We start from the raw sequence: 25,283 nt of genomic DNA on the forward strand, positions 1-25,283 counted from the left end.
ACAATTAGTCATTGGCATGTCTTTTTCTGCCGGAGTCTTCTCATATGTACTTCTTATAATTGTTGCTTATTATTCATTTTATTCAAACTAAAAAATTATATAAAAGGGCATTGTGATTAACATTATGTTTATAAGTTCTCTTTCATCTTTGATATATTATAGTATGTGTTACTCTAGGAAAGAAAAATAAATCAATCATCAATATAACACTGACACATTTAGTCATACGCGCACATATACAAACAATTAAAACATTTATCATGTATTTAAACACAAATTTCGAGAAAGATACCGTTATATTCGGTCATACAATATCGGGTGCTTCAGAATATCTAAGTAAGTCAGCTAGAGATAGAACTATGAAGTCTGATTTTGCTTTAAAAGTTGCATCACAAAAAAACATGATCCAAAATTTAAAAATAAATGAGAAATCTTATAAACTTGATTACGAAGATGTATCTCCCAAAAGTCGCAACCCTTCCCACAAATACAATCAATATTTGGAATATGTCAATGATAAATTACAAGACGACTTAACTGAGATAGAAAATTTTAGAAGACCGATATATAAAAAATCTGGTGAATTATTAAAGCCATCATTAAAGAAATCATCAAAATCAGTGCCAAATAATCTATACTTTTCGAACAAAACGAAAACAAATGATAATCTCGTTTCAACCAGAGGAAGATCAAAATCCGTAGGGTTTCACACGTTCACTGCTGTGAAACAATTTGTTAAAAATTCTAAACCAAGTGATATCTCACTTGTAGATTCATATATGGATAAAGTTAACTACACAGAAAATCGTCCTTTGCACTATATAGATGACGAGGGTGATGATGATAATTTAAAAAGTAAAGAAGTGACAAGCATGATAAAAACATCTTTTATGGATCCAATTCCAAACAATCATTTCAATAACAAAGAACATATTACCAGCCAACCAGAAACAAAAACATCTGGGCTTTACAATATAAACTTTCCTATTTTATCAAATAAGAATCCAAAGAGTTTGAAATTCAACATTTTTGTAAGTTTAAAAGACAAGAATTGCTTCCCACAAGAGTTAACATTGCATGTTCAAAAAAATAATACAAATTTTCCAAATCAATCACAAATAAAACAAAGGTCACTATCAACATTTATCACAGGCAGGATTCTTGTGAAAAATATCTTCTATGAAAAGGAAGTAATGTTGAAATATACTTTGAACAACTGGAACACATCTCATGATATAAGATGCACATATCTGGGTGATGGCAACAGTTTCCTTCCCGGTCTTAATATCGATATTTTCAAATTCATTTTCGATTACGAACCAAGTTGCACAAATAATGCCAATTCAAAACTAGAATTTTGTATTCAATATGTGACTAAGGAAGGTGAAAAAATAGTAGAATACTGGGATAATAATGACGGAAAAAATTATAAAGTTGATATTACTTTAAATGCATTGAAAATCTAACTAATCATATAAGAAATTAAATAAATTTATAAATTTATACGACTATATGGCAATATGAATCAAAGATAAATAAGAACATAAAGACATTTCATTATAATTTTATTTAATTTAGGCTATTCAAACCAAATAAGAAACCCAGTTCTCTTGTACCTAAACTATTTATTTGTTTCATCTTTGTAGGATCCATGGCAGCTTCTACCATTTCTCTTTTCCTATTCTGTAACTCAGTAATTCTATCCTCGACTGTGTTCTTGATGAATAAACGGTGGACAAACACTTCCTTTGTTTGATTGATTCTATAACAACGGTCTTGGGCTTGGTCTTCCACATAAGGATTCCAGAATGGATCAACAATAATGACATGGTTAGCACATGTTAAAGTTAAACCTGAATTACCAGCTTTAGTCGATATTAACAATACTCGAGAATCGATCTCTTTATAAAAGCGACTTATGATATTCGATCTATCCTTTAAATTCATTGAACCATCATATTGCAAACAATTAATATGAAGTTCTTTCCTGATAAAAAAATCTAATATAGAGAAGAAAGTAGTAAATTGTGAAAAGATCAAAATTTTTTCAGTACTCGATTTATTAAATACATCCCTAATCACATCAATACATTGCTTAACTTTAGATGACTTCTGAAGATTACTATAATCTGGTGAATAAATATTTCTCGTACGAAGTTTTTGGTCATCTAGTTCATTTTTATATTCTCGATATAATTGATCTTCGGTATAATCTTTGTTAATCACTTGATCAAATAGTCGATAAGTCACTATTTCAGAATCATTCGTCAACTTTTGACAATCAGAACAAGGAATAAGATTTGTAGTTCCATTAACCATTTTTGCACTTGGTTCAGACGATGCATGCTCCACAAACGGTTCAATACAAGCATTGCAGAGTAAATGTCCACAACCTGTCAATATAGAGGTTGTTTCTGGTTCGAGCTGTTCCATACACCAAAAACATGATCCAATATCCAAAGAACTGACAACCATATTCAGTTGCTCATTTGTCATTGATTTAACTTTATGAAATAATCTCAACCAATCACCTTGGAAGTCCTTACCATTGACAACTCGTTTGTCTTCTGACTTCTTTTCACCTATTACAACTAATTCCGAGTGACAACAGGCTTGTCTTAAACGTAACAATAGTGTTAAGATACTAGAGTAATTACCTTTGACCTTTCTCTCCATCAACTTCATTGCCAATTTCTTATTTTTAGCTTCTAAAGCAGTATAAAATTCTAATTCATCACCTTCCAATTTTGTATCAACTATATCGATGTGCTTTGACGGAAGTTCTAATATCGGTTCCCCATCAATCATATCTGATTTAGAACGGCGTAACATTATTGCTTTTAGTAACACCCTGATTTTCTCCATGGCTCTTTGCCTTACTTTATCATTTGATCGATATTTTTGGTCTCCCTTTGGAAATGCAATGCTAATATCTGATTTAAACCTTTCTTCCCTATTATATGGAGGAATCCTTAAAAATCTAATTAAAGAATACAATTCATCCAAGTTATTCTGAATTGGTGTACCCGAAAATACCCACCTATATGTGGAATTGATTGAACAGCATGCCTTTGCAGCTTGCGTATTTTTGTTTTTGATATTTTGACCTTCATCTAAAATGATTCTATAAAATTGTGAGTCGTTAGTGAAAAAGGGAGACCAATACTCCCTCTTCCGTTTCAAAGAATTTAGGGCATTTAATTGTGGTAATGGAGGTAATTTCTTAGAGTCTTCCTCAGAATACTGAAGTGGCATATGTTTTTTGAACTCTATAGCTAATGTATTATATGACACCAAAACAGCGTCAAATTTGGATAGATCTTTCCATCTTGTATACCTAATACCATTTGTACCACCAAATATCGTTACTTTAAACCCAGCAATTTCCTTTATCTTCGTCTCTAATTCACCTTTCCAAACTGATAATACAGAAACAGGGGCAACTATCAGATTCGTTTTGCAATTATCGTTATCAGATTTGTTTGCAAGCATTAGGGAAATACCTTGTATAGTTTTACCTAACCCCATATCATCGGCTAGTAGACCACCCTTTTTCGTTGATTTTTCTACGGATAATAACCAAGACAACCCCAATCTTTGATGTTTCATTAAATTAACAGTCATTTCTTCCGGCGTCATACCTTCACCATCTATTTCAGTTTCAGTTTGCTTTAAACTCTGTAAAAGATTACGAATATCTTCTTGCTCTTCAGCATGATGGATATTAGCAACACCAAACTGGCTATGATACATATTATCTGTTTTATTAAATTGATCTGCCTCTATATTTACGGCATCATACTGGTTGACCGACAATTGCTCATTTAATCTTTGTTGTTGATTAGAATGTGCTGATGATGATGCTATCATATTCATTAATTCTGGATATCTTTCTTCCATTTCCATACGTGTAGTAGGTATGGAATATACCTTAAGATTTTCATACAGTTTCTCCATCTTTAAACCCTGTTCTTTTAGTTCAACAACAGCTTTACCAATGTGGCCTTTGAGCATATAGTTTGGAGGTATTCCTGAGTCGATTCCTTTTCTGAAGTTTTCGATCATTAATAAGTTATCGAAAACTTGATACTTGATTTCCAATGGTCTTTCCGATTTGGAAATTAAAGCTCTTGCCAAATTTATACTTTTAAAAAATTGTTCTCTCTTATCTATTCCTATCATAGCAGGATTGGTAAAAATAATACCATAATCTTGCAGAAGTTCAGTCACAATAGGCATCTTTAGGCCATTTAGAAATAAATGCTCAGCTCCATCTTTACAAGACCATCTCAAGTGAGCTGATAATCTATTACCAGATTCAAATTCGTGTTTATATTTTAAAATATAATCTAAATGACTAATCATCTGAAGCTTAAGCGTATCAGTTCGTGAAGAATTCTTTGAAAGTAAATCTTTGGCTGAATTAATGGCTTTATTAAACAATTTGGATATTTTAGAACTTTCTGATTTTTTCATCGCATCTCTCAGGCTTTTAGAATCAAGTTGTTGTAACTCATTATGGTAAGACTCCTTAGATGCTTTATAACCTAACTCTGATATTTTTCCTGCTTGATAAGTCTTCTCTAAATCTTCTAGATTTTCGAACACTTCTCTTCTCTTCTCTATTAAAGAAGTTGCTTGAGTATTTTTAACTGCATACTGATACTCTAACTTGGCCTTTTGTATTTTTCTATTACCTTCCGTTGCAAATCTATCCCATTCTGCTGAAAATACTTGAAGTTTTGAATTTACAGAATCTAATTTTGCTTTTGTGATATCTCTCCGATTCCTTAAAGATTTTAAGTTCTGTTTTAAATCATCTGCTAGTATTTGTTGAGTTTTAGATAATGGTTTATCGTTAGATGAATTTTTTGTAAGTAAATTTAATTTTTTCTCTGACTCTTGGATTGCTTTTTCCCTGTTCTCGAGTTTCTTTTTTAATACGAAACCGTTACTCTGCAATGACTCTAACGATTTTCGAAGAGTTTGCTCTTCTGTTTTCATTTGATCCACCAGAATTTTAAGGTTTTTTTTTAATTCTTCTGGTGGTTTTGTAACTAGTTTTTTGTCATTTTTTGGTTCAAATTCATTCGGGAGATTTGATACACTTAATATTTTTAAATCAATATCATCTTTCTTTGGTAATAAAGGTACTGCTAGTGCGCTATTACTTTTACTATTTATCAAAACGCCTACGTCTTCGCTATTAGAAGTATCATCTAGTAAATTAATAATAACTTTATCTTTATCATCCTCTGTTTGATTAGTATTAATTGTTTGGGTATGATTCTCTTTTATGTCATTCGTATTGTTGTTCTCCGGCTTTAAAACTTGAGTTGTACTTAAATGTTCATCTTGATCTTGTTCGACAGAATAAAACAGAAGATTGTTTTTTGAATCAGATTCATGTGGTGTTACTCTTGTACCATTGTCCTCTGTGTGATGTTGGTTTGGATAAACTTTATGCTCATCACTCACACTTGACCACCTCCTCTTGCGCGTCAACTCATCGACAGATGATTTGTCATTCTCAGTCATATCACGCATCGATGGTTGACTTGCAGTGACAACAGTATCATTATGGTTTAACATTTCCTTTAATGGAGAAGAGGATTTCTTTCTCTCAAAAAGATTCTTCAAACTCATTAATCTTTGAAGATTATTGATAGGTTCTGATTTTTTAAGAGTCAACTCTTTTTCTTCATCTGTTTCTATATTTTCATTTGAATCATATGTTGCTGCTCTCATATTATCTAGTGTATCTGTCTCACTTGGATACGAATCCATCGAGTAAAATTCTTGTTCATTTTCAGCATCTGAATCTTCTGTAGTTAAATCAATTGTTGGTATTTTCATTTCCACATATTTTTTTATATACAGATTCCTAGTTAAAACAATAAAGTGATCCTGTTTTAAACTATATAATAAACAGATTTCTATTATTTAGTTATTGTAATATAATTGTTTATAATCAGTAATGATTAAACTATAGGAAGTGCCACTTTTATTAGCTCATCATTTTTACTTTTAAACTTGAATTTAAATTTTAAGTTAATTGTTATTATTACGCGTCTGCAATATCAATAACGAAACGAACGACACTAAATAAATTATAAAAGAGATAGAGATGATAATCATTTCTCGAGTTTAAAACGAAAGCATAAATTATTCAAACTATAATTTACTTTATATTAGTTACGACATTGATTTTGGTATTTTCTGTCAGTTAATGGTTGTGGAAACAATCCATATTGGATTAATTTTTCTGCATCCCATTCAATACTATTTTCAGTCTTATAACACCAGAAAATCCAACCGTTTTTCATTTCAAATGAATCTAATTGAGCTTCTATATATTTCCTCGTGTTATCTTTTCTTTCTTGAGACCAATTATGGACATCTTCGTTGTTGTTACAAGTGCCAAATGAAGCCGAATTTGATGGGAAGGTCCCGTCATATCTTGCTCCTCTACCAACACCATTCAACCATTTTGTGCAATCTGTTAAGGCAGCCGAAAACTCTCCCATAATGGTCCAATGTTTTTCAGTTAATGAAGAGTGACCCCAACCACAAATTGCTCGAATCTTCTCGTCCATCGATCTACTTATCTCCCCTGGTGAGAAGACTTGGTAATGGTGGTGGTCTATTACAATTCCCCAGTAATTTTGTTTCATTGTCATGAAATCATCCCAATAATGGTATCCTTGGAACGAATCATGAATTACAATTATTTGGTTTCTTTTTAATTTTTCTCTCATAAACTGATAAGATGGTAATAAAAATTCATTCTTTAATTTATTCATGTCTATAACTGGACCTAGTGGTTCATTAAGTAATTCAATCCCTATAACAGTATCTGCATAACAATCTTGTGAATACTTTTCCATGATATAATTCAGTGCTGTCTTGGTTACTTCCAAATTTTCATTATCCAAAAATCTTAATGCATCTCTCAAACCAGAATTATCGAATCCATTTTGTGACCCAGCAGCTCCGTGTAGATCAACCCAAACTTTCAAATTATGTTTTTTAGCCCAACCAATGGCTTTGTCCAGATACTGTTCTTGTAAACCGGTTACATATGGATCATCGGGCAATCTTGCAAATGCCCAATAACCAACAGGAATCCGGACTAAATTAAATCCTTTATCTGCAATGTTTTTGAAATCATTTTCTGTATAGAAAGTGTTCCAATGTTGTTGCAACATATCTTTAGCTTTCTCCACTCCTAAAATTCGACACAACTGGTATTCATCAGTAGGAATTCCATCATCATTGTAACCGTTAGATCTAAACTTTTCAAAAATTGACGGTGTGATATATGGTTCTAGAACTAACCAGCCACCGATGTTGACTCCTCTTATTGGTTGACCATTTAATCCATTGTCAGGACGGTCGTAATTAAAATATGAGCTTTCTATTGTAAGATCATAGGTGGCATTAGTTAAATTTGATCCATTCTCTTGGATACCAGGCACATAACCTGCTATAGTTGAGTCTAACCAAATGATAAAAAACGTCAGTAAATAACTGAGATAATTAGCAGTCATTGTTTAGTTTAGTTATATGTATTTATTTCAGCAAGTATGGTTATTAAAAAAGCAAAGGTTTAGTTATAATTTGTGTCCTACACTAATTTTATTTGTTATAATTGATCCGGTTTTATAAAATGTCTGATAGCTACAACATACAACATAAATAATAATTACAAAGGAATATGATGTCCTGCCAATTGAGTTTCCTTATATAAGTCAATGTTAAACGATTAGTTAACTTTGATGATCTTTTCTTTTTTTTGTGACAATGCAAGATTCAAAATCTTGACTTTGAAAATAAATATCAAAAGGTCCAGCCATTTAGAATGACAATTAATTCATTACAATTCCAATATGCTAGTTTTCCTCCCTGTGGTTTTGGTTTTGTTCAGTTGTCCCCTTTGCATCTGCTTGATCCTCTTCCTCAGCCTTTTGTTGCTCTTGTTCCTGCTCTCTTTTCTGTTCTTCTTTTTCTTTTAAAACACTTTCTATACTTTGTTTCTGATATTTCTCTACCACATCTTTTCTAACCCAACCTTTCAATTTTAAAGTATATCCTGAAAATGTCTTAACTTCTACACTTTTATGGTTATTCTGCCAAGGTATAACAGGTTTCTTTGCATTTTCTTGAGCTTTTATTTTAGAATCATCTTTAGATGCATCAGTCTCCAGATTTGGAGTATTTTCTTTTGTACTTATGGCCGACACAGAAGCTTGGGACATTATGGATACAATTCCGATATTATGATAAATTCATTCTACATATGCAGTAGTTACATAAAGTTAAATTATAATGACTATAGGTTTCTCAATTATTTGGTTTATTACTTATATATCCCATCGCATTTATATTTGTTAAGATATGAATTTAGCACAATGAAAATTTACTGTTCGGGTAAGTTCATCAAGCAGGTGTCAGCGAACAGAAGACACGTCGCACTGCGATGTCAGTAATTGTAGTATTTTGAGTTTGTAATGTTTGGAGAAAGCACACAGATATATATCACAATTGTGGGCTATACTTTTCAGTATGTCTAACGTCAGATTCAAATTTCCTTTTGAATTCTTCTTTCTTCACAGGTCTATTCTTTTCAAAAGTTGACATTTTATTGTTTACAATAGTTTCTCCTGATTTAGGTGAAAGTGAAGGTCTTGATATCAAACTGTTATCGTCACTAAGGATTTTCCTCTTATGTTTTCTTTTATTTGGGCTTCTGTTAATCATTGTTCTAAACGGATTGACGGAGTTTTTAGGCAGAGTTTTAGGAGAATACACCCTCTGAGAGTTGAAATTTGGGAAATAGACGGGTCTTGTGATAATACTTGACCATAACTCTTTTCTAAATTTAGTATCTACTTCAGAAATCTGAGATTTTACCTCTTGGGAAATCTTTGTATCTACAATATTTTCTGATTTGTTATTCAGTAAATGATTAGCTTCGAGAAATGGCATTCCTGTTCGCTCGGGATAGGGTTTAGATAATTCGTTTTTATTGACAGAGTAAGGTTCTAGTTCACATTTAAGTATTGGTGAATCTGGATATGGATTTGATTTCTTTTTTAAACTGTTTCTTTCTTCTTTAACCAATCTCTCAAGTGAACTGTCATTATTCTCGCTATCTCCAGGACTTCCAGAAAGTCTATTTTCAGCAACCTTTTTTACAAGAGTAGGAACTACCTTAGGCTTTTCAACCACAATAGCATTCTTTAAAGGACTTGTTCGAAATTCATCGTTTTCCCTTGTATCTATAGCGCTATTATTTGAGGAAAAGAATTCGTCAGTAGAACTCTCAGAATATGGTGACAGTTTTAATTTCTGGAACTTTGGAGTTAGTCCTTCTAATAAACTATTGATTGCTTCAGATGAAGCATTATCAATATTTTGAGTTTTTATATTAAAGCTTTTAGTTCTACTTTGTATTTGTTCATACTCAATGAAGTCTGGTTGCTTTAACTTAGCGTCAATACTTGGGTTGCTTGAACTAATTAAAGTCGGTACCGATATAGTCCTCCTGTTTTTTGCTGATTGAAGATGAGTATCCATGCTAGATTTAATATGAACTGAAGGTTTAAGTGTACCAACATCATCTTCTTTAAGAATTTCCATTGCAGACTTATTAGAATTTGGAAATAGTTGCCTAACAAAAGTTGAATGTCCATTTATATCCCTTAATGAATCATTATAACTATGAGATTCATTATATTTAGAATTTATTTTACTAATAAAATTTGCTATTGGTGAAGGACTTTTACTTGCCTCGTTTCCTATGTCGGATGTAATTCTAGTAACTGACTCGGAACTTGAACTTATGTCAATGATTGTTGAAGATAGACTGGCAATCGTCTTATCGAATGATGAATTTGATGACAAGTCATCTGGATTTTTATCGAGATAATTTTGAAATGCAACAATTTTAATAAAGTTATCAATTTCAAACTTTAAAACTAATGTGCTCCCAAAATAATGTTTTCTATCAATGGACTCTTCTATTGAAATCAAATTTACCCATGCAGAAATAAAATAATCATTCATCTGTAACCTTTCAACCATAATGGTATTTGGTGTATTATCAGATGTATCTAAGCTGTGACTAGAAGTCCCTTCTGGTGCAAACCGGGTTAAATAATTAAAGATTTCAAAAGAAGATCTTGTCATTTTGTGTTTAGTTTCATCAATGGTGCTCTGTTCTTCATGGAATATGGACTTCAATATAACATAATCTTCAAAGACTTCGAATAGCTCCAAATTTGAGAAGTCCAAACGTTCGCTACATATTTCTAATAGCTCCTGTGGGGATAATGATCCATTTCCATTAATTGAAACTAGAGGGACATTAGTTTCAAATGTAAGGCTTCTAAATACGTTAGATGGAGGATAATTACTCACTGTATCCAACAATACCAACTGACCCATTTTTTTACTCCTCAAATAAGACATGTATAAATGAAGCAACCCATCTGCCCTAGAGTTAAACTTCCTGACATAATATTTTATAGATTTTGTGGCAATACCTCCCAAAGTGACAGAATACGGTTCATTGTCACGAATGTTGAACGCCCAAATAGCAAAAATATAAATAATGTGCTCAATTTGTAGGTCTAGTTTGTTTGACATAATAGCTATTAGTTCAAAGAAGTCATTGACAATTCTACTTTGGTCTAAGCATTCTAGACATTGCGGTAACAGCCTATTGAAAGCATTTTCTGGAAATTTATCATGTTTCTCTCTCTTTCGAAAATGCAAATAGTTTTCCCAACCAATTACACAACCAAACGGGAGTCTACACCATATGAACTTTAGAACCTGAAATAAAATATGAACATCTTGGTTAATAATATATGCATATAAAGAATCGATATCAGAAATCACTTTATCGTAATTTACCAATATATACTTCAATAATTTGTTTAAAGAGGCGACATCGCAGGGTTTATAAGGTGATAATAATAAATTTTCGTCAATTTGTCTTTCCTTAATCACAGATGTTAATATTTGTACAATATCACCTATTTCATTATAACTTAGACTATCAGGCAAATACGGGTCCAGGAAATATAAATCAGGATCTTCTGGTATAATCGTAGTCATTTTGGTATAAACTACTTATTGATTTCAGTGACGCTTCATTTCCAAGATTTTTAATGTCATAAAATATAAAATAAGATGTTAAATATTCAAATATTTATATAGTGTTAATGGTAACTGAAAATTTTAGAATTATTTTCTTAAGTCTATTGTATGTTTAAGATTACATACATATATGTGCGTCCAAATGATTGTTCATAATTTCGTTTACTAAATAAATACTAGTAAACATTCATTCATACTAAATTGACATAACTTGATAACAATATCATTTTAACTCAATGTTAATTAATTCACCCTTATTAAGGATATCTCAATAAATAAAATAAAGCTGTTAATTTTAGTTTTTAATTTATTCATTAGTGTTACAGTTAGCATCCGATTTCTTTCCTTTTTTCAATTTTTTATAATTATAGCAATAGAAGAATATTATTGCTATAACATCCTTACTCAATAATATGTTCAAAAAAACAGTATATTAAGAGTATTTGCTGCCCTTACTCTGAACAACAATGGTTATGCTTATTATCCTATGTTAGTTAATAACATTTGATTGCTACATTTCCACAAATTTAGCAGAATAATTTTGAATTTATTTAATATATCGTTGCTACACCTCTTTTCCTCCAGAAGTCGCTAACAGCATGCCATTTACCATCAACAAATTTGATTGCATTAACAACACTCTTTGGCATTTCTTGAATGACACTGTGTCCCATATTTCTTAGTAATTCAGTGGTTTCACTACCGACGAGATCATAACTTTCAAGTTCAGCTTGATTAGGAAGTAATTGATGATGTATTCTTGGATACGATATCGATTCCAATAGTGGCATTTTGTACCAATAGTTTCTTATGATTGTTTGAAAGATACTAGTAACAATTCTAGATCCTCCAGATGCACCAACAATAAGATCAGGATGCCCAGTTGAGTCAAGAATGATAGTTGGTGCTGTAGATGATAACGGTCTCTTATATGGTTCTGGAAAATTATGAATTGATGCTGATAAATTAAAAGCATTAGATCTGTGAGATTGTGAGAAATCATCCATTTCGTTATTAAATATTATACCCGTTTTAGGGTCATGAACTAATGAACCGAAAAGTAAATTTACGGTTGTAGTTAAAGAAACCGAATTATTATGATGATCTACTATGCTAAAGTGAGCCGTACCATGTGGTTCATTCATTTCATATTCCGGATCATAGAGTGTCCAGTTAGGTAATGTTTTAAAATTCCCATCAACTGAATTGGATTGTATTGAATTAACCGCTTTATTTATCCAACTTTCATCTAAAATCTCTTGAACACGTTGTGGTAAATTAAAAAAAGAGTTAGAATCAATTTCTTTGGCTTCATAGTCTCCAAGTCTACTCCTGGCTGATGCCATCCATTTCATAGTCTCTATTAATTCAAAAGTGGTTTTTTCTCCATAATCGCCTCCAACTTCATCTGGGAAATGTTCCATGATAGACAGTGCCGATAAAAGAGCAGCACCTGAACTTGAGCCACTACTTGTCAAAACCGTTAGTTTGGAATTTTCAGTAAACAGAAGTTTTGATCTTAACTCTTTCACTAATGGCTTTGATGAATTGACATTATATTCCTTAAAATCTTGTGCAGTAAGTATACCTCCATATTTTGACAATGTAGAGACCATTGATTGTGTTATCCAAGATTCTGGGTCATAAAAAGGACCTGCTGACCCATTTCTGGCTAACTCCATCAACGTATCAGCAAAAACCGGTCTTGATATACGGTCACCACATTGTTTCACACCAGTCCTGGATTTATTTAGTACAAAACTCCAGTCATCTTGCATATTCATAAAAGCAGGTTCATAAAGTTTCAATGCATAATATAGAACTTCTCCTATTTCCCAACCGGCGTAACCTAAATCAGCTACTGGTTTAATTAAGTCATACCAAGAGACTGCCCCACTTCCTCTATTTTCATACAGATCGTACAGCCCAGCCAGTTCACCAGGAACTCCTGAGGCCAACCCACCTACTTTGGAACACATCTCGCAGTCTTTGAACATATCTTTATGAGCTGCTTTTGGAGCTTTCTCTCTAAAGTCACTATAATAGTGATTATCTTGATTGCTTCCATCTGCATATACGACGTAACCACCACCTCCTACACCACTATTAAAAAAGTTCACCATCCCAATACAAAGAGCCTGTGTAACTGCAGCATCTGCTGCATTTGCTTCTGGAAATTTCTGCAAGACATGTGTCAATACCAGATCACTACATATCTGCAAATCTGAACTAATAGCACCTTTTCCACCAATTTTCAACAACGATGGATCTGGAGTCATTGATGGACTTCTGTCCAAGTCCCCTAAGTCTATATTGTGGTCACTATCACCACGTATTTGAAAGATTGAGTCCATCTTCGCTGCCTGTGACTTATCTTTACCAAAACTTGTCTGTGGGCCATACTCAACGGGCAGTCCGCTGATGAGTTTAGAACATACAAGTGAAGATATTACAATATTCGTTATGATCATTGCAGTTCTTCGTATTTGTATATTATATTTCTGTTGCAAAAAAAAATAATACTAGCTAGTAACTAATGATGCCTTGATATATGGCAGGTCAAATATAATAGTTAATCAAATATATGTGTGTGTGTATTTGATTAAATGGATTCTATTTTCTTTTAATAGTAAGTGTCTTTTGTGGGTTCAATGTTCTAGTTCCGGGGATGCTCCGGTATTAAAATAATGACTAGTAAGAAACTATTTCGATGAGTTTGATGACTTCAATGAAACAATAATTATAGAACAAACTTTATATTATAATTTTAAACAGTATACACAAGTAATTATTGAAGAGATATTAAGAGCTTCCTCTTACATTGGAGAAAAGTTATTAAAATAGCTGTGTTCATATCCTAAGCTTAGTAACTATAAAAACTTTCTTTTTGATTATTTACATGACTAAAAAGAAAACAACGAATGTGAAAAGAAATTCTGCAGTTTTGAGCAGATATAATGATAAAAAGAAAATAAACAAATGACAGTGATATTGTTAAAAGAAGTGTGTTGAAAGATACAGTCCTCCGCTTACTTTTTGATTATCTGGTTTTGATTGTTTATTTCTATTCGATGATTCTAGTGATTAAACCAGTACCGACGGTTTTGCCACCTTCTCTGATATTAAAACGTTGTCCTAATTCGATTGGGGTTGGATGAATTAATTCACACTCCATTTCGACGTTATCACCAGGCATAACTTGCTTGGAATGGTCTTCTACGGATTCTGGGAATCTTAAGACCACAGTGACGTCTGCGGTTCTGATGAACATTTGTGGTCTGTAGTTTTCACCGAAACCAGAATGTCTGCCACCTTCTTCTTTGGATAAAATATACAAGGATGCCAAGACCTTGGTGTGTGCCTTGACGGTACCTGGTTTAGCCAAAACCATTCCTCTCTTGATTTGATCTCTTCTGATACCTCTCACTAAAACACCAGCGTTATCACCAGCCATAGCTTGGTCCAATTCTTTTCTAAACATTTCAATACCGGTGACGGTAGTCTTGATTGGGGTCTTAGTATGGCCCACAATTTCAACTTCCTCATTCTTCTTCAATTCACCTCTTTCCACTCTACCGGTAACGACAGTACCTCTACCAGAAATAGAGAAGATGTCTTCAACTGGCATCAAGAAAGGTTTTTCCAAGTCTCTGGCTGGCGTTGGGATATACTCATCGACAGCATCCAACAACTTCATGATTGCCTTCTCACCAATCTCCGGTTCTCTTCCTTCCAAAGCACAAAGAGCAGAACCCATAATCACAGGAACGTTATCACCATCGAAACCATATTGAGTCAATAACTCTCTCATTTCCATTTCGACCAACTCCAGCATCTCAGCGTCATCGACGGTATCGACTTTATTAACAAAAACAACCAAATTCTGCACACCAACTTGTCTAGCCAACAATAAATGTTCTCTAGTCTGTGGCATTTGACCATCACTTGCCGCAACAACAATGATAGCACCATCCATTTGGGCAGCACCAGTAATCATATTCTTGATATAATCAGCATGACCTGGACAGTCGACATGCGAGTAATGTCTCTTTGCGGTTTCATATTCAACATGAGCAGTAGAAATGGTAATACCTCTTGCTCTCTCTTCAGGAGCCTTATCAATGGCAGCATAATCCAAAAAATCAGCACCACCTTTGCTTGCCAAAGTCTTTGTGATGGCAGCAGTCAAAGTGGTCTTACCGTGATCAACATGACCAATAGTACCCACATTTACATGTGGCTTAGAACGATCGAAAGCAGCAGCATAACCTCTAGTGGCCAAAAATGAGACTCGTGGAACAACGCTCGCGAACCTCGTTCTCGAAATCAAATAAGCAGACTTGGATAAAAACATAGTCGGATGTTCTGTGTGTCCCTTGAACTGTTCTCCTAAAACCCCTTGACAACCACTGTTTCACAACCCCATAACCATGGCATCTTCTCATAGCTCTCCTTTATATATATCACATCAAGTCTTGGGAATCGGTCTCCAGTGTTGTCGAGTTGCCAGCAGATTCTCGTTCGACGTGACAGAAAAAGCGGGTCAGTCGTTTTTCACGAACGCACGTGATGTGTCACTTTTCACGGCGGGTGCAAGCGCCGAGGTCTTCTCCCGTAACTTGAGGGCATCTGGGCATATAAAAGAGAATTTCCTGTGAGGTCGTTAGATCAGAAGGTTGTGGATGCCGTGTTGCTCTGGACGGAGGCGGTGGAAAGGCAGATAACAACGATGGCGAGATACTACTGTGTGTATTGCAACTCGTATTTAACGCACGACACGAGCAGTGTGAGGCGCTCGCACCTGGTGGGGAAGCACCACGTGAAGGCTGTCGCCGATTACTACCGCAACAGGAGCGCTGTCGGCCGCCAGGCCCACAGCGTTGCGTTGACGCTGGCCAAGCGCAGATATAAGAAGCTGCTGGCCAAGGCGCCTGGGGCCCCAGAGGGCCCCCTTGGCTTGTTGGCGGCAGCGTACGCTGCCGCCCCCGGCCACTCGCTGGTCTTCGACGCCCGCCAGCGCAAGGACATCGCCCAGTACGTGCGCGCCAGCCGTCTGCCCCAGCGCTCGAACGTGGCGGCGGCCACCGTCGCCAGCCAGCAGGCCTCGACGTCCAAAGCCGCTGTGCTGCCATCGCCGGCACAGCTCCCGCTGCACCAGCAGCCCGCTGCACCAGCCTACTACCACCGCAGCACGTGATGAGCACGAAAGTCACGTGGTCTGCACGTGACACCATCACGCCCCACGAACCAATCACGCGGCTGCTTCCGCTCCGTCGGGGCAGCACAGCGCCGCGGTCCACTGGGTGTTGCGGTCTGTGAGCTTGTAACTATTTAAAGGACCAGCTGTGGTTGTTAGACGCAAGTTTGCAGAGCGTGTGTGGTATTTGAAGGTCCGCTGGTTCCTGCAATTGGAGCACGGACTGTCCTAGAAATAGAGACACCACATCACAGCTATAGTTTATTCACATCCCGCCATGTTTGCTGCATCTTCCAGGTTACTACGTGCCAGGGCCATGCTCGGCGCCAAGAGGTTCGCCAGCACCGACGTCCTGCAGGACGTCTACCTCAAAGAGTTGAAGAGCGTCAAGAGCGTCAGCTTCGCTGACGCTGTCGCCAATGCCAAGGGCAACGTCAAGCAGTGGGTCGAGCCGGCCAGGCCGGCCGCCCCTGCGTTCGACCTGAGCGCATCGGACGTCAAGAAATACATCGACGAGCCCGTAGAGACGGCTGCTGCCCCAGCGTCCGCGACAGCGGACGCTGTCGAGGAGGACTGGCTTGTTCTGGACGAGCCAGCCGAGGACGAGCACGCCCATTAGCTTCCTCGCCCATGTCAAGACCCGTGTACAACAGTATCTACTATATAGACCAGCTCTAATATAATATATTCCTTCCACTCCCACCTCGCTCGCCATCCTGGCCATCCCAACCACCCTGGCCCTGGCACTGTCCCGTAACCCTCCCCCCTCATCCCAGCTCCAACACCTTAGCGCCACATCACCCCCGACGACGCCCGCTAGTAAAAAATTTTCTGACGAACGCCATCAAAACGGAACCTTCGATGGAAAACAAATCATCTGGAAAACAGACACACACATACAGACAATAATATATATATATACATGTATGCATGCACTCTAATATATATAACATGGTTAGCCATGTCTTGAAGTTACGATTAATTGGTTTTATTGCTGTTTTCGATTCTTGTCCTAAGAGCAGCGTATAACACAACATATCTTATATTGTACAATGGCTGAAGTTCCAACTTTTAAATTAGTTTTGGTCGGTGATGGTGGTACCGGTAAGACCACTTTTGTCAAGAGACATTTAACCGGTGAATTTGAAAAAAAATACATTGCTACCATTGGTGTTGAAGTCCATCCATTATCCTTCTTCACTAACTTCGGTGAAATCAAATTCGACTGTTGGGATACCGCCGGTCAAGAAAAGTTCGGTGGTTTAAGAGACGGTTATTACATTAACGCTCAATGTGGTATTATCATGTTCGATGTCACCTCCAGAATCACTTACAAGAACGTTCCAAACTGGCACAGAGATTTGGTCAGAGTGTGTGAGAACATTCCAATCGTCTTATGTGGTAACAAGGTCGATGTCAAAGAAAGAAAAGTCAAGGCAAAGACCATCACTTTCCACAGAAAGAAGAACTTGCAATATTACGATATCTCAGCCAAATCTAACTACAACTTCGAAAAACCATTCTTATGGTTGGCAAGAAAGTTGGCCGGTAACGCTCAATTAGAATTTGTTGCCTCCCCAGCTTTGGCTCCACCAGAGGTTCAAGTCGATGAACAATTAATGCAACAATATCAACAAGAAATGGAACAAGCCACTGCTTTACCATTACCTGATGAAGATGATGCTGATTTATAATCACGTTTAGAACGTTTTAAAGGGCTTTATAAAAATTTCAAAATATTGATTTATTTCTATCCTCCCCCTCTCACTTCAATTACTTACACGTACCCCCCATATGTACATGTTTGCATGCGAATATAAATATTATTACATAAATAATTTATAAAAATCAATAATAAATCAATAATAAAATCAATAGTAAATTAAACATTATTTTATTCCCTATTTATAGTTTTATTTACAGGATTTTTGTGATCGCTATTTAACGTCTTAAAAATTCTTGATATGCATCGGAATTTATTTGAATATTACCTATACTTCTCATCTTCATTAGCTTCTTACCTTCTTTTTGCTTAACTAACAATTTTTTCCTTCTGGAGACGTCACTTGCATGCAATTTAGCTAATACATCTTTTCTACGTGCTTTGATTGTTTCTCTAGCGATGATACGACTATTATTAACTCGTGCTTGAATTACAATTTCATAAAATTGAGATTTAACAAATTTCTTGAAATCTTTAACCCATTCGGACCCAACTTTGTTTACTTTCGATTGATGCATGATGGTAGTTAGTGCGTCGACAGTAGTTCCGTTAACTAATAACTCTAACTTAACAATATCGCTTTCACGGAATCCACTAACTTCATAATCCAAAGTAGCATACCCTTGTGAGACCGATTTTAATTTACCAAAAAAATTATCAACTAATTCATACAATGGTAATTCATATTTTAAGATCACTTGTTGTTTATTGTTCATTCCAATCGACATATATTTTAGTTCTAGTTGCCTGCCACGATAATTATCGCATAACTTAATTACATTTCCTAGATATTCGTCAGGTAACGTTATGATGGCTTCAACAAACGGTTCTTTTAATTTTTTCACGTTGAGATTACTACCATTTTTACGAAATGTTGGAAATTCATTAGGATTGGTAATTTCTTTTACGGTACCGTCAGTATACTCTATCATATATGGTACTGTGGGCTGAGTAATGATTAACTTGGTACCGTACTCTTTTTCTAGTCTCTCTGTGAAAACAGATGCATGTAATGATCCTAAAAATCCTAATCTCCAACCTTGTCCTAGCGCATTAGATGTCTCTCTCTCGATACAAACCGACTTATCATTGAGGACTAGCCTGTTGATATCGTCATCAAGAGCCTTGAATTCTATCCCATCAGCAGGAAATGCCCCAACAAAAACCATGGGTTTTGTTTCATCAAATCCAGGTAACACTTCAGTTTGTGATTCAAACCCAACTTGCATAAATGTATCACCAATCTTTGCATCCTTGGAATTCTTCATTCCTGGTACAATGTACCCAACTTGCCCAAAGGATAATTTCTCAGTTGCTACTCTATCTGGATACATAATACCAACCTCTTTGATATCATATTTCGACTTCGTCGTTGCACTTGAGATACGATCTCCTTTCTTAATTGTTCCGTCAACAACATGTACCAATAGTACAACACCCATATATGAGTCATACCATGAATCAACTAGCAGAGCTCTGAACGGTTTGTCCTTGACGTTATTTGAAGGTGCTGGAATCCAATCTATTATTGCAGGTAATAGGTCTTCCTTGACATTAAGTCCCGATTTTGAACTGATTTTTAAAATGTCTTCTTCCTTCATCTCAAATGTATTCTCTATTTGTTCAATAGCTTTCGGGACATCGGCTATACTCAAATCAATTTTATTTACAACCGGTATCAACTTCAGCCCCATACTGTATGCCAAGTAAAAATTAGCAACAGTTTGTGATTGTACTCCCTTCGAAGCATCGACCAGCAATATTGCTCCATTACAGGCTTTGTAAGATCTTGAAACTTCGTCTCTAAAATCAACATGTCCTGGTGTGTCGATCAAATGCAGTAAGTAATCTTTTCCTGTTCGTTCATCAGTATAGAACATTGAACATGTCTGAGCCTTGATTGTAATTCCACGTTCTTTCTCCACTTCTAATTTGTCCAAAACTCGTTCACCACCGTTCCCTCTAGTGATGACATTTGTTATCTCCAGTAGTCTGTCAGATAACGTCGATTTTCCATGGTCAATATGAGCTACAATTGAAAAGTTTCTATAGTTTTCAATCGGAATACTTTCGATCCTCTTCTGCAGTTGCAATATATTCTTTTGTTTCAATTGTTTCGCAATATTACTATCGGATGTAACGTTGGTATTTACAGCAGAAGAACTTGACCATCGTGCTTGTCGTAGCCCTGCTCGTTGGATCTGTACAAACCGTACTATGCCATTTTTGTTCATTTACAAAACAATGTATGCAATTAAGTGCCAGACTTTTATGAACCACTAGTGACTTTAAACTATCAGCTGTAAGTAGAATAATTAACTGAACAAGGTCACAGAATCGGATTGTTAGGCAAGTATTTCAATCCTCAGCTTTCTAGATGAGTGTATTTTATTTTTGTTCCTAACAACCTCTCAATTCAAAAATCTTAAAACCTTCAAAGACCAAGATTCCACCACGGTTATAATAACAAGCATCTATATCCTTCAATGCAAACTAAGTTAGCAGAATTATTCATCTATAGAATACCTTAAATTGATACTTCTGCTTTACATACTTTACATACTTTACATACTTTACATACTTTAGCCAGCACTAGTTCCTTGTGAAAGTTTCAATTTTGCTGGGTTCTTTTCAGAAAGCGGAAGAGAAGGTGATGCGCAAGCTGGGACGGGACGGGACGGGCGCCGACCTGTAGGCTGGGACTTTTCCATAATGCTGCCTAGCGCTGGGCAGAAACGAGCTGGCTCATTTTGCTGCTGTGTTGAATTGTCGTTCAATGCTTGGCTCAGCGATGGAAAGTGACAGTAATTGTAACAATTTTTGAAGGTAAGTGTCAGGATGAGTTGGGTAGTTCGAATGAACTGGACATTCTTGTTTTAGTCACTTCTGATTACAGGGTCTAGATAATTGAGTCAAAGCATTCTGATGTTTCTGTTATTGTTATTGTTCTTGTTCTGTTCTTGTTTTTTATTTGTTTATATTTTGCAAGAATGAAAACATTGAATAATTACCTGGCAAGAACGACAAGCTTAGTTCCTGTTACTTTGATGGTTACAATTGATGATAGATTTCCACTTATTTATTGATATAAATAGATCAAGTATTTTGATAGTAATAGAAAAATGATTCCAGATCTTGATTACATCTATTTTATTCAATGTTATCATGTACTAGAAATAACCAAACCAAGTCTTTCGTTTATCTAAGGTCAATACTAATAACCTTTTCCGATTATAAAACAACTTTAATCATAGCATCGATTACTCTTCTAAAAAATGTTTGGTTCTCTATTAATAAATACTTTATTCCTCACATTGTTTCCAATGTTCGCTCATTCTTTTGATAATGATGCAAAGGACAACGTCGTTGTTTACTGGGGACAAAACTCACAGGGTTCCCAGGAAAGCTTAGCATATTACTGTCAAAACAGTAGTGCTGATATCTACCTGTTATCCTTTTTGAATGTTTATCCAACTTTAGGTTTAAATTTTGCTAATGCTTGTTCTGACACTTTCTCTAATGGTTTATTACACTGTAGTCAAATTGCTGAGGATATTAAAACTTGCCAATCTCTAGGTAAGAAAGTTTTATTATCTCTAGGTGGTGCCGCCGGTAGTTATGGATTTTCTGATGACACTGAAGCTGAAACTTTTGCTCAAACTTTATGGGACACTTTTGGTGAAGGTTCTGCTAATGAACGTCCATTCGATGACGCCATTGTCGATGGTTTTGATTTCGATATTGAAAACAATTCTTCCACTGGTTACGCTGCTCTAGTTAATAAATTAAGAACTTTATTCAAATCCAGCTCGAAATCTTACTACATTTCCGCTGCTCCTCAATGTCCATATCCAGATGCTTCCGTTGGTGATTTATTAGCCAATGTTGACGTCGATTTTGCCTTTATCCAATTCTATAACAACTACTGTAACGTTGAAGCTACTTTTAACTGGGATACTTGGGTCACTTACGCTGAAAGCGTCTCTCCAAACTCTAATATTAAGTTATACCTAGGTTTACCAGCTTCTTCCACTGCTGCAAGCACTGGTTATATCTCTGACATGGATGTCTTAGCTTCTGTTATTTCTTCCATTTCTACCTCTCCAAACTTCGGTGGTATCTCTCTATGGGATGCTTCTCAAGGTTTTGCCAACAAAATTGAAGGTACCAACTATATCGAAGAAATGAAAATATTATTAAATGCTAATGCTTCAAACACAACTAGCACTTCTGTCGCTTCTAGCACTTCTACAACTGCTACTTCTACAACTGCTACTTCTACAACTGTTGCTTCATCATCTATTGTTAAAGCAACTACCTCTTCTTCTGTTGCCAGCTCTACTAAAGTTACTGAAGTTTCCTCTTCTTCTCAAACTTCTCAATTTACTTTAGCTTCTTCATCATCTTTTGTTACAATTGCTACTTCTAGTTCACACGGTCACTCTGCTCAATCTAGTGCAGCTCCAACCATTATTGAAACTATCATCACACAATCTGAAAGTCGTATTACTACAACTCTATACCCTGCATCCAGTTCTATTGCTGTTCTGTCTTCTGCTGAACAAAACAACGTTGTTCCAAGTACTGCACCAGTTATTGGATCAACCACTTCAACTGCCGCTACTACCACTCAACAACTTTCTTCTACTTCTACTTCAGCCGCTGCCACCAGCACCGTTGCGGCTACTACAGATGTTCATGTTCAAGCACAAGCTTTAAATGCACAATATGCCGCTGGGCAATTAAACGGTTCTGCTAACCCAGTTGAAGGTGACAGAGCTTGTTCTGCTGACGGTAAATATGCTGTTTTCGATCATAACGACTGGGTTTACTTTGAATGTGCTGCAGGTACTTCTTGTTATGCTTATGATTGGAACAATGAAGTATTTACTGGTTGCAACTTCTCTCAATCTAAAGCTGATTACCAATAAATGATTTGATGCTCATTAAATAATAACGACACAACTGCACATGACGAACAATTAACTAATAAGGTATGATACCCTTATTAATGAACACTTCTATATTTAAAATATTAAATATACATATATAACATGCCATAATTTTTATATAGAACACTGCATTAAATATATAAGAAATAATAGTAACAATATTAGAAATATTATAAAATGGATTACAAATACTTATCTTAAAGCTCCATTTTTAAATTTACTATTTTATTGATACAATAATAATACATATATTATCTTTAATTTATTTATTTATGAGTTAAATAAAATGCATAGACACGAGATCTGATTTCAATTGTCTCGTCATCTTCCTCGAACATAGGTTTCCAATTGACCACCTCAATTTTTTGTGGAACAAGATCATATTCCTTTGCAGTTTCGAAAAATCCAAGATCCGCATCTAGTAGCCATGGTCTGTGTGGGGAAAAAACTACTAAGGCTTTACCTTCTTTAGCCAATAGGTCTTTTGTAGTTTTTAATAATTTATGATGCTCGGTATGGTTGAAAACTAAATCACTTAAAATCATTAAATCAAACTTATCATCTCCGTCAAGATGATTAGTCAAGGATGTGTAATCATTGCCCCAAATATAACCTTCCACAATCAAATTTCTGTTCTTCAATTCGAGTTCTTTTTCTTTACTGTCTGTTGATAGTTCTTTACCATTAAATATTTCATGGTCAATGTTATATTGAATATTTGCTAACAAATCAGCATCTGGGTAATCTGTCGAAACAACTTTTTTAGCACCAATCAATGATGAGACTAGTGAAGGTAACGCGCTAGCAGCACCTAATTCTAAGACGTTCTTATCTTTAACCAATTCAGGGTATTTATCTAAATGTTTAGCAGTATAAATACCAGCATTCCATAATAAATGTCCCCATAATGGGGATGTACCAACCAATCTCAACTTGATATCCTTCTTCTGAGAGGCAGAGGAGTCAGATACATATGATCTCTCATAATTTGCAAAATGGGCAGGAGGAGGAGGAGGAAGGAAATCCTCTGGTTCATCAAACAAACCACCACCTAAAAATTCGTTATCAGACATATTTTTTGATTATTTCAGAATAATTATAGACAATATTCCACTAAAGACACGGTTTGCGCTCTTAGATGATTGTAACCCTCGTTTTCACTTGTAATAGTAACAAACACATATTTTGAAGATCAATCAATCAATTGACCCTTTAAAGGGTTGTTCTGTTCAATAATGCTATCCTAGCTTTATCTCAATGGCAGCTCATCTCATCGATAGAAGCACTTCAAAATTTTTCACCTTAGCAGATTCAATTTCCATATTCGGGTAATATACAGACAGAGATTGGGCGGCTAAATCTTCGAATATATAATCAACTTATTTATCAAATGAGAATTCACTTCTATAAAAGACGCAAGACCATCCGTTAACTCGACTAAAATAAGAGCTTTGAACTACCCAAATGTAGAGCAGGTTGCGGAATGCTGTGAAGACATTTTTGTTATAAAGTTTTGTTAAGTACGAATTGTGTTCTGGTTATGGTTGTGGGTGTGATTGTCATTTAACTACATTATGAAGAAAATACTAAAACTATCTTTTATTCGAATACATGTTGTTCACGAGTTCGCACATAACGTTGAGGTTTTACAAGCGATACTTTTTTGCGCCTAACTGATGTACAGATGTTCTACTTTGAGAATTAACACAGGTCTCCTTCTGGTTGCTTGGAATAAACAAAGAGTTCATGTGGGAAGTAGAGTAGAAATAGAACCTTCTGAGTTTAGTATCTCGTTCATTTTCCTAATGACGAGTTTGAACGTTGCTCAACAAAATTAAAGGCCGTCGACAAGAGGGTCTCGGTTATTATAGTTCATTTCCGACCATTTACCTGTAATGGAACAACTCTACATGAAAATGAATACCTTATTTGACTGAATAGTGTACGGATGTTGCAGCGTTTTGTTCAAGTTAAGCAATAACGTCAGCGGCGACACCTATTTAACCTCTAATAATGTAGCAGAATGGCAGAAGCTTCCTATAAATTTAAAACATCGATGAACAATAAAAACTTTACAGTGCAGTTCTAATCCATTTGTGTATTGCTGCGGCGTATTAATAAAAAACAGAACGAGAAGGTAAAGAACAATGAGCACAACAACGGTAACTACAGAATTGAAAAAGGTGCATAATATAGGTTAGTAAAATCAAGTACACATCAGATATTAAAACTCTGTGGTTTACCT

The 25,283-nt window shown here is 35.5% G+C and overlaps 13 protein-coding genes across 13 annotated transcripts; 5 read left to right on the forward strand and 8 right to left on the reverse strand.

Moving 5' to 3' along the window:
* Window positions 1-260: 260 nt before the first annotated feature.
* Window positions 261-1,466, forward strand: TPHA0K00970 (CBM21 domain-containing protein; the record flags this gene model as incomplete). Its single annotated transcript, XM_003687617.1, has 1 exon — window positions 261-1,466. One exon carries the CDS (start codon window positions 261-263, stop codon window positions 1,464-1,466), a length of 1,206 nt encoding a protein of 401 aa, XP_003687665.1.
* Window positions 1,467-1,569: 103 nt separating this feature from the next.
* On the reverse strand, window positions 1,570-5,856 carry ULS1 (translocase ULS1; the record flags this gene model as incomplete). Its single annotated transcript, XM_003687618.1, has 1 exon — window positions 1,570-5,856. The coding sequence occupies one exon, from the start codon at window positions 5,854-5,856 to the stop codon at window positions 1,570-1,572; it is 4,287 nt and encodes a 1,428-aa protein (XP_003687666.1).
* A 335-nt stretch (window positions 5,857-6,191) lies between these two features.
* TPHA0K00990 (glycoside hydrolase family 5 protein) lies at window positions 6,192-7,550 on the reverse strand (the record flags this gene model as incomplete). Its single annotated transcript, XM_003687619.1, has 1 exon — window positions 6,192-7,550. The coding sequence occupies one exon, from the start codon at window positions 7,548-7,550 to the stop codon at window positions 6,192-6,194; it is 1,359 nt and encodes a 452-aa protein (XP_003687667.1).
* A 342-nt stretch (window positions 7,551-7,892) lies between these two features.
* Window positions 7,893-8,258, reverse strand: IES4 (Ies4p; the record flags this gene model as incomplete). Its single annotated transcript, XM_003687620.1, has 1 exon — window positions 7,893-8,258. One exon carries the CDS (start codon window positions 8,256-8,258, stop codon window positions 7,893-7,895), a length of 366 nt encoding a protein of 121 aa, XP_003687668.1.
* A 280-nt stretch (window positions 8,259-8,538) lies between these two features.
* Window positions 8,539-11,124, reverse strand: TPHA0K01010 (uncharacterized protein; the record flags this gene model as incomplete). Its single annotated transcript, XM_003687621.1, has 1 exon — window positions 8,539-11,124. One exon carries the CDS (start codon window positions 11,122-11,124, stop codon window positions 8,539-8,541), a length of 2,586 nt encoding a protein of 861 aa, XP_003687669.1.
* A 593-nt stretch (window positions 11,125-11,717) lies between these two features.
* On the reverse strand, window positions 11,718-13,637 carry ECM38 (gamma-glutamyltransferase; the record flags this gene model as incomplete). Its single annotated transcript, XM_003687622.1, has 1 exon — window positions 11,718-13,637. The coding sequence occupies one exon, from the start codon at window positions 13,635-13,637 to the stop codon at window positions 11,718-11,720; it is 1,920 nt and encodes a 639-aa protein (XP_003687670.1).
* A 593-nt stretch (window positions 13,638-14,230) lies between these two features.
* On the reverse strand, window positions 14,231-15,520 carry TUF1 (translation elongation factor Tu; the record flags this gene model as incomplete). Its single annotated transcript, XM_003687623.1, has 1 exon — window positions 14,231-15,520. One exon carries the CDS (start codon window positions 15,518-15,520, stop codon window positions 14,231-14,233), a length of 1,290 nt encoding a protein of 429 aa, XP_003687671.1.
* A 375-nt stretch (window positions 15,521-15,895) lies between these two features.
* Window positions 15,896-16,363, forward strand: YHC1 (Yhc1p; the record flags this gene model as incomplete). Its single annotated transcript, XM_003687624.1, has 1 exon — window positions 15,896-16,363. One exon carries the CDS (start codon window positions 15,896-15,898, stop codon window positions 16,361-16,363), a length of 468 nt encoding a protein of 155 aa, XP_003687672.1.
* Window positions 16,364-16,640: 277 nt separating this feature from the next.
* On the forward strand, window positions 16,641-16,982 carry ATP14 (F1F0 ATP synthase subunit h; the record flags this gene model as incomplete). The annotated part of the gene is made up of 1 exon (XM_003687625.1): window positions 16,641-16,982. One exon carries the CDS (start codon window positions 16,641-16,643, stop codon window positions 16,980-16,982), a length of 342 nt encoding a protein of 113 aa, XP_003687673.1.
* A 433-nt stretch (window positions 16,983-17,415) lies between these two features.
* Window positions 17,416-18,057, forward strand: TPHA0K01060 (Ran family GTP-binding nuclear protein; the record flags this gene model as incomplete). Its single annotated transcript, XM_003687626.1, has 1 exon — window positions 17,416-18,057. One exon carries the CDS (start codon window positions 17,416-17,418, stop codon window positions 18,055-18,057), a length of 642 nt encoding a protein of 213 aa, XP_003687674.1.
* A 247-nt stretch (window positions 18,058-18,304) lies between these two features.
* GUF1 (GTPase GUF1) lies at window positions 18,305-20,320 on the reverse strand (the record flags this gene model as incomplete). Its single annotated transcript, XM_003687627.1, has 1 exon — window positions 18,305-20,320. One exon carries the CDS (start codon window positions 20,318-20,320, stop codon window positions 18,305-18,307), a length of 2,016 nt encoding a protein of 671 aa, XP_003687675.1.
* Window positions 20,321-21,361: 1,041 nt separating this feature from the next.
* TPHA0K01080 (uncharacterized protein) lies at window positions 21,362-23,017 on the forward strand (the record flags this gene model as incomplete). Its single annotated transcript, XM_003687628.1, has 1 exon — window positions 21,362-23,017. The coding sequence occupies one exon, from the start codon at window positions 21,362-21,364 to the stop codon at window positions 23,015-23,017; it is 1,656 nt and encodes a 551-aa protein (XP_003687676.1).
* A 287-nt stretch (window positions 23,018-23,304) lies between these two features.
* Window positions 23,305-24,111, reverse strand: NNT1 (S-adenosylmethionine-dependent methyltransferase; the record flags this gene model as incomplete). Its single annotated transcript, XM_003687629.1, has 1 exon — window positions 23,305-24,111. One exon carries the CDS (start codon window positions 24,109-24,111, stop codon window positions 23,305-23,307), a length of 807 nt encoding a protein of 268 aa, XP_003687677.1.
* Window positions 24,112-25,283: the final 1,172 nt, after the last annotated feature.

The sequence above is a fragment of the Tetrapisispora phaffii genome, chromosome 11, assembly GCF_000236905.1.
Source record: "Tetrapisispora phaffii CBS 4417 chromosome 11, complete genome".
Lineage (NCBI taxonomy): Eukaryota > Fungi > Ascomycota > Saccharomycetes > Saccharomycetales > Saccharomycetaceae > Tetrapisispora > Tetrapisispora phaffii.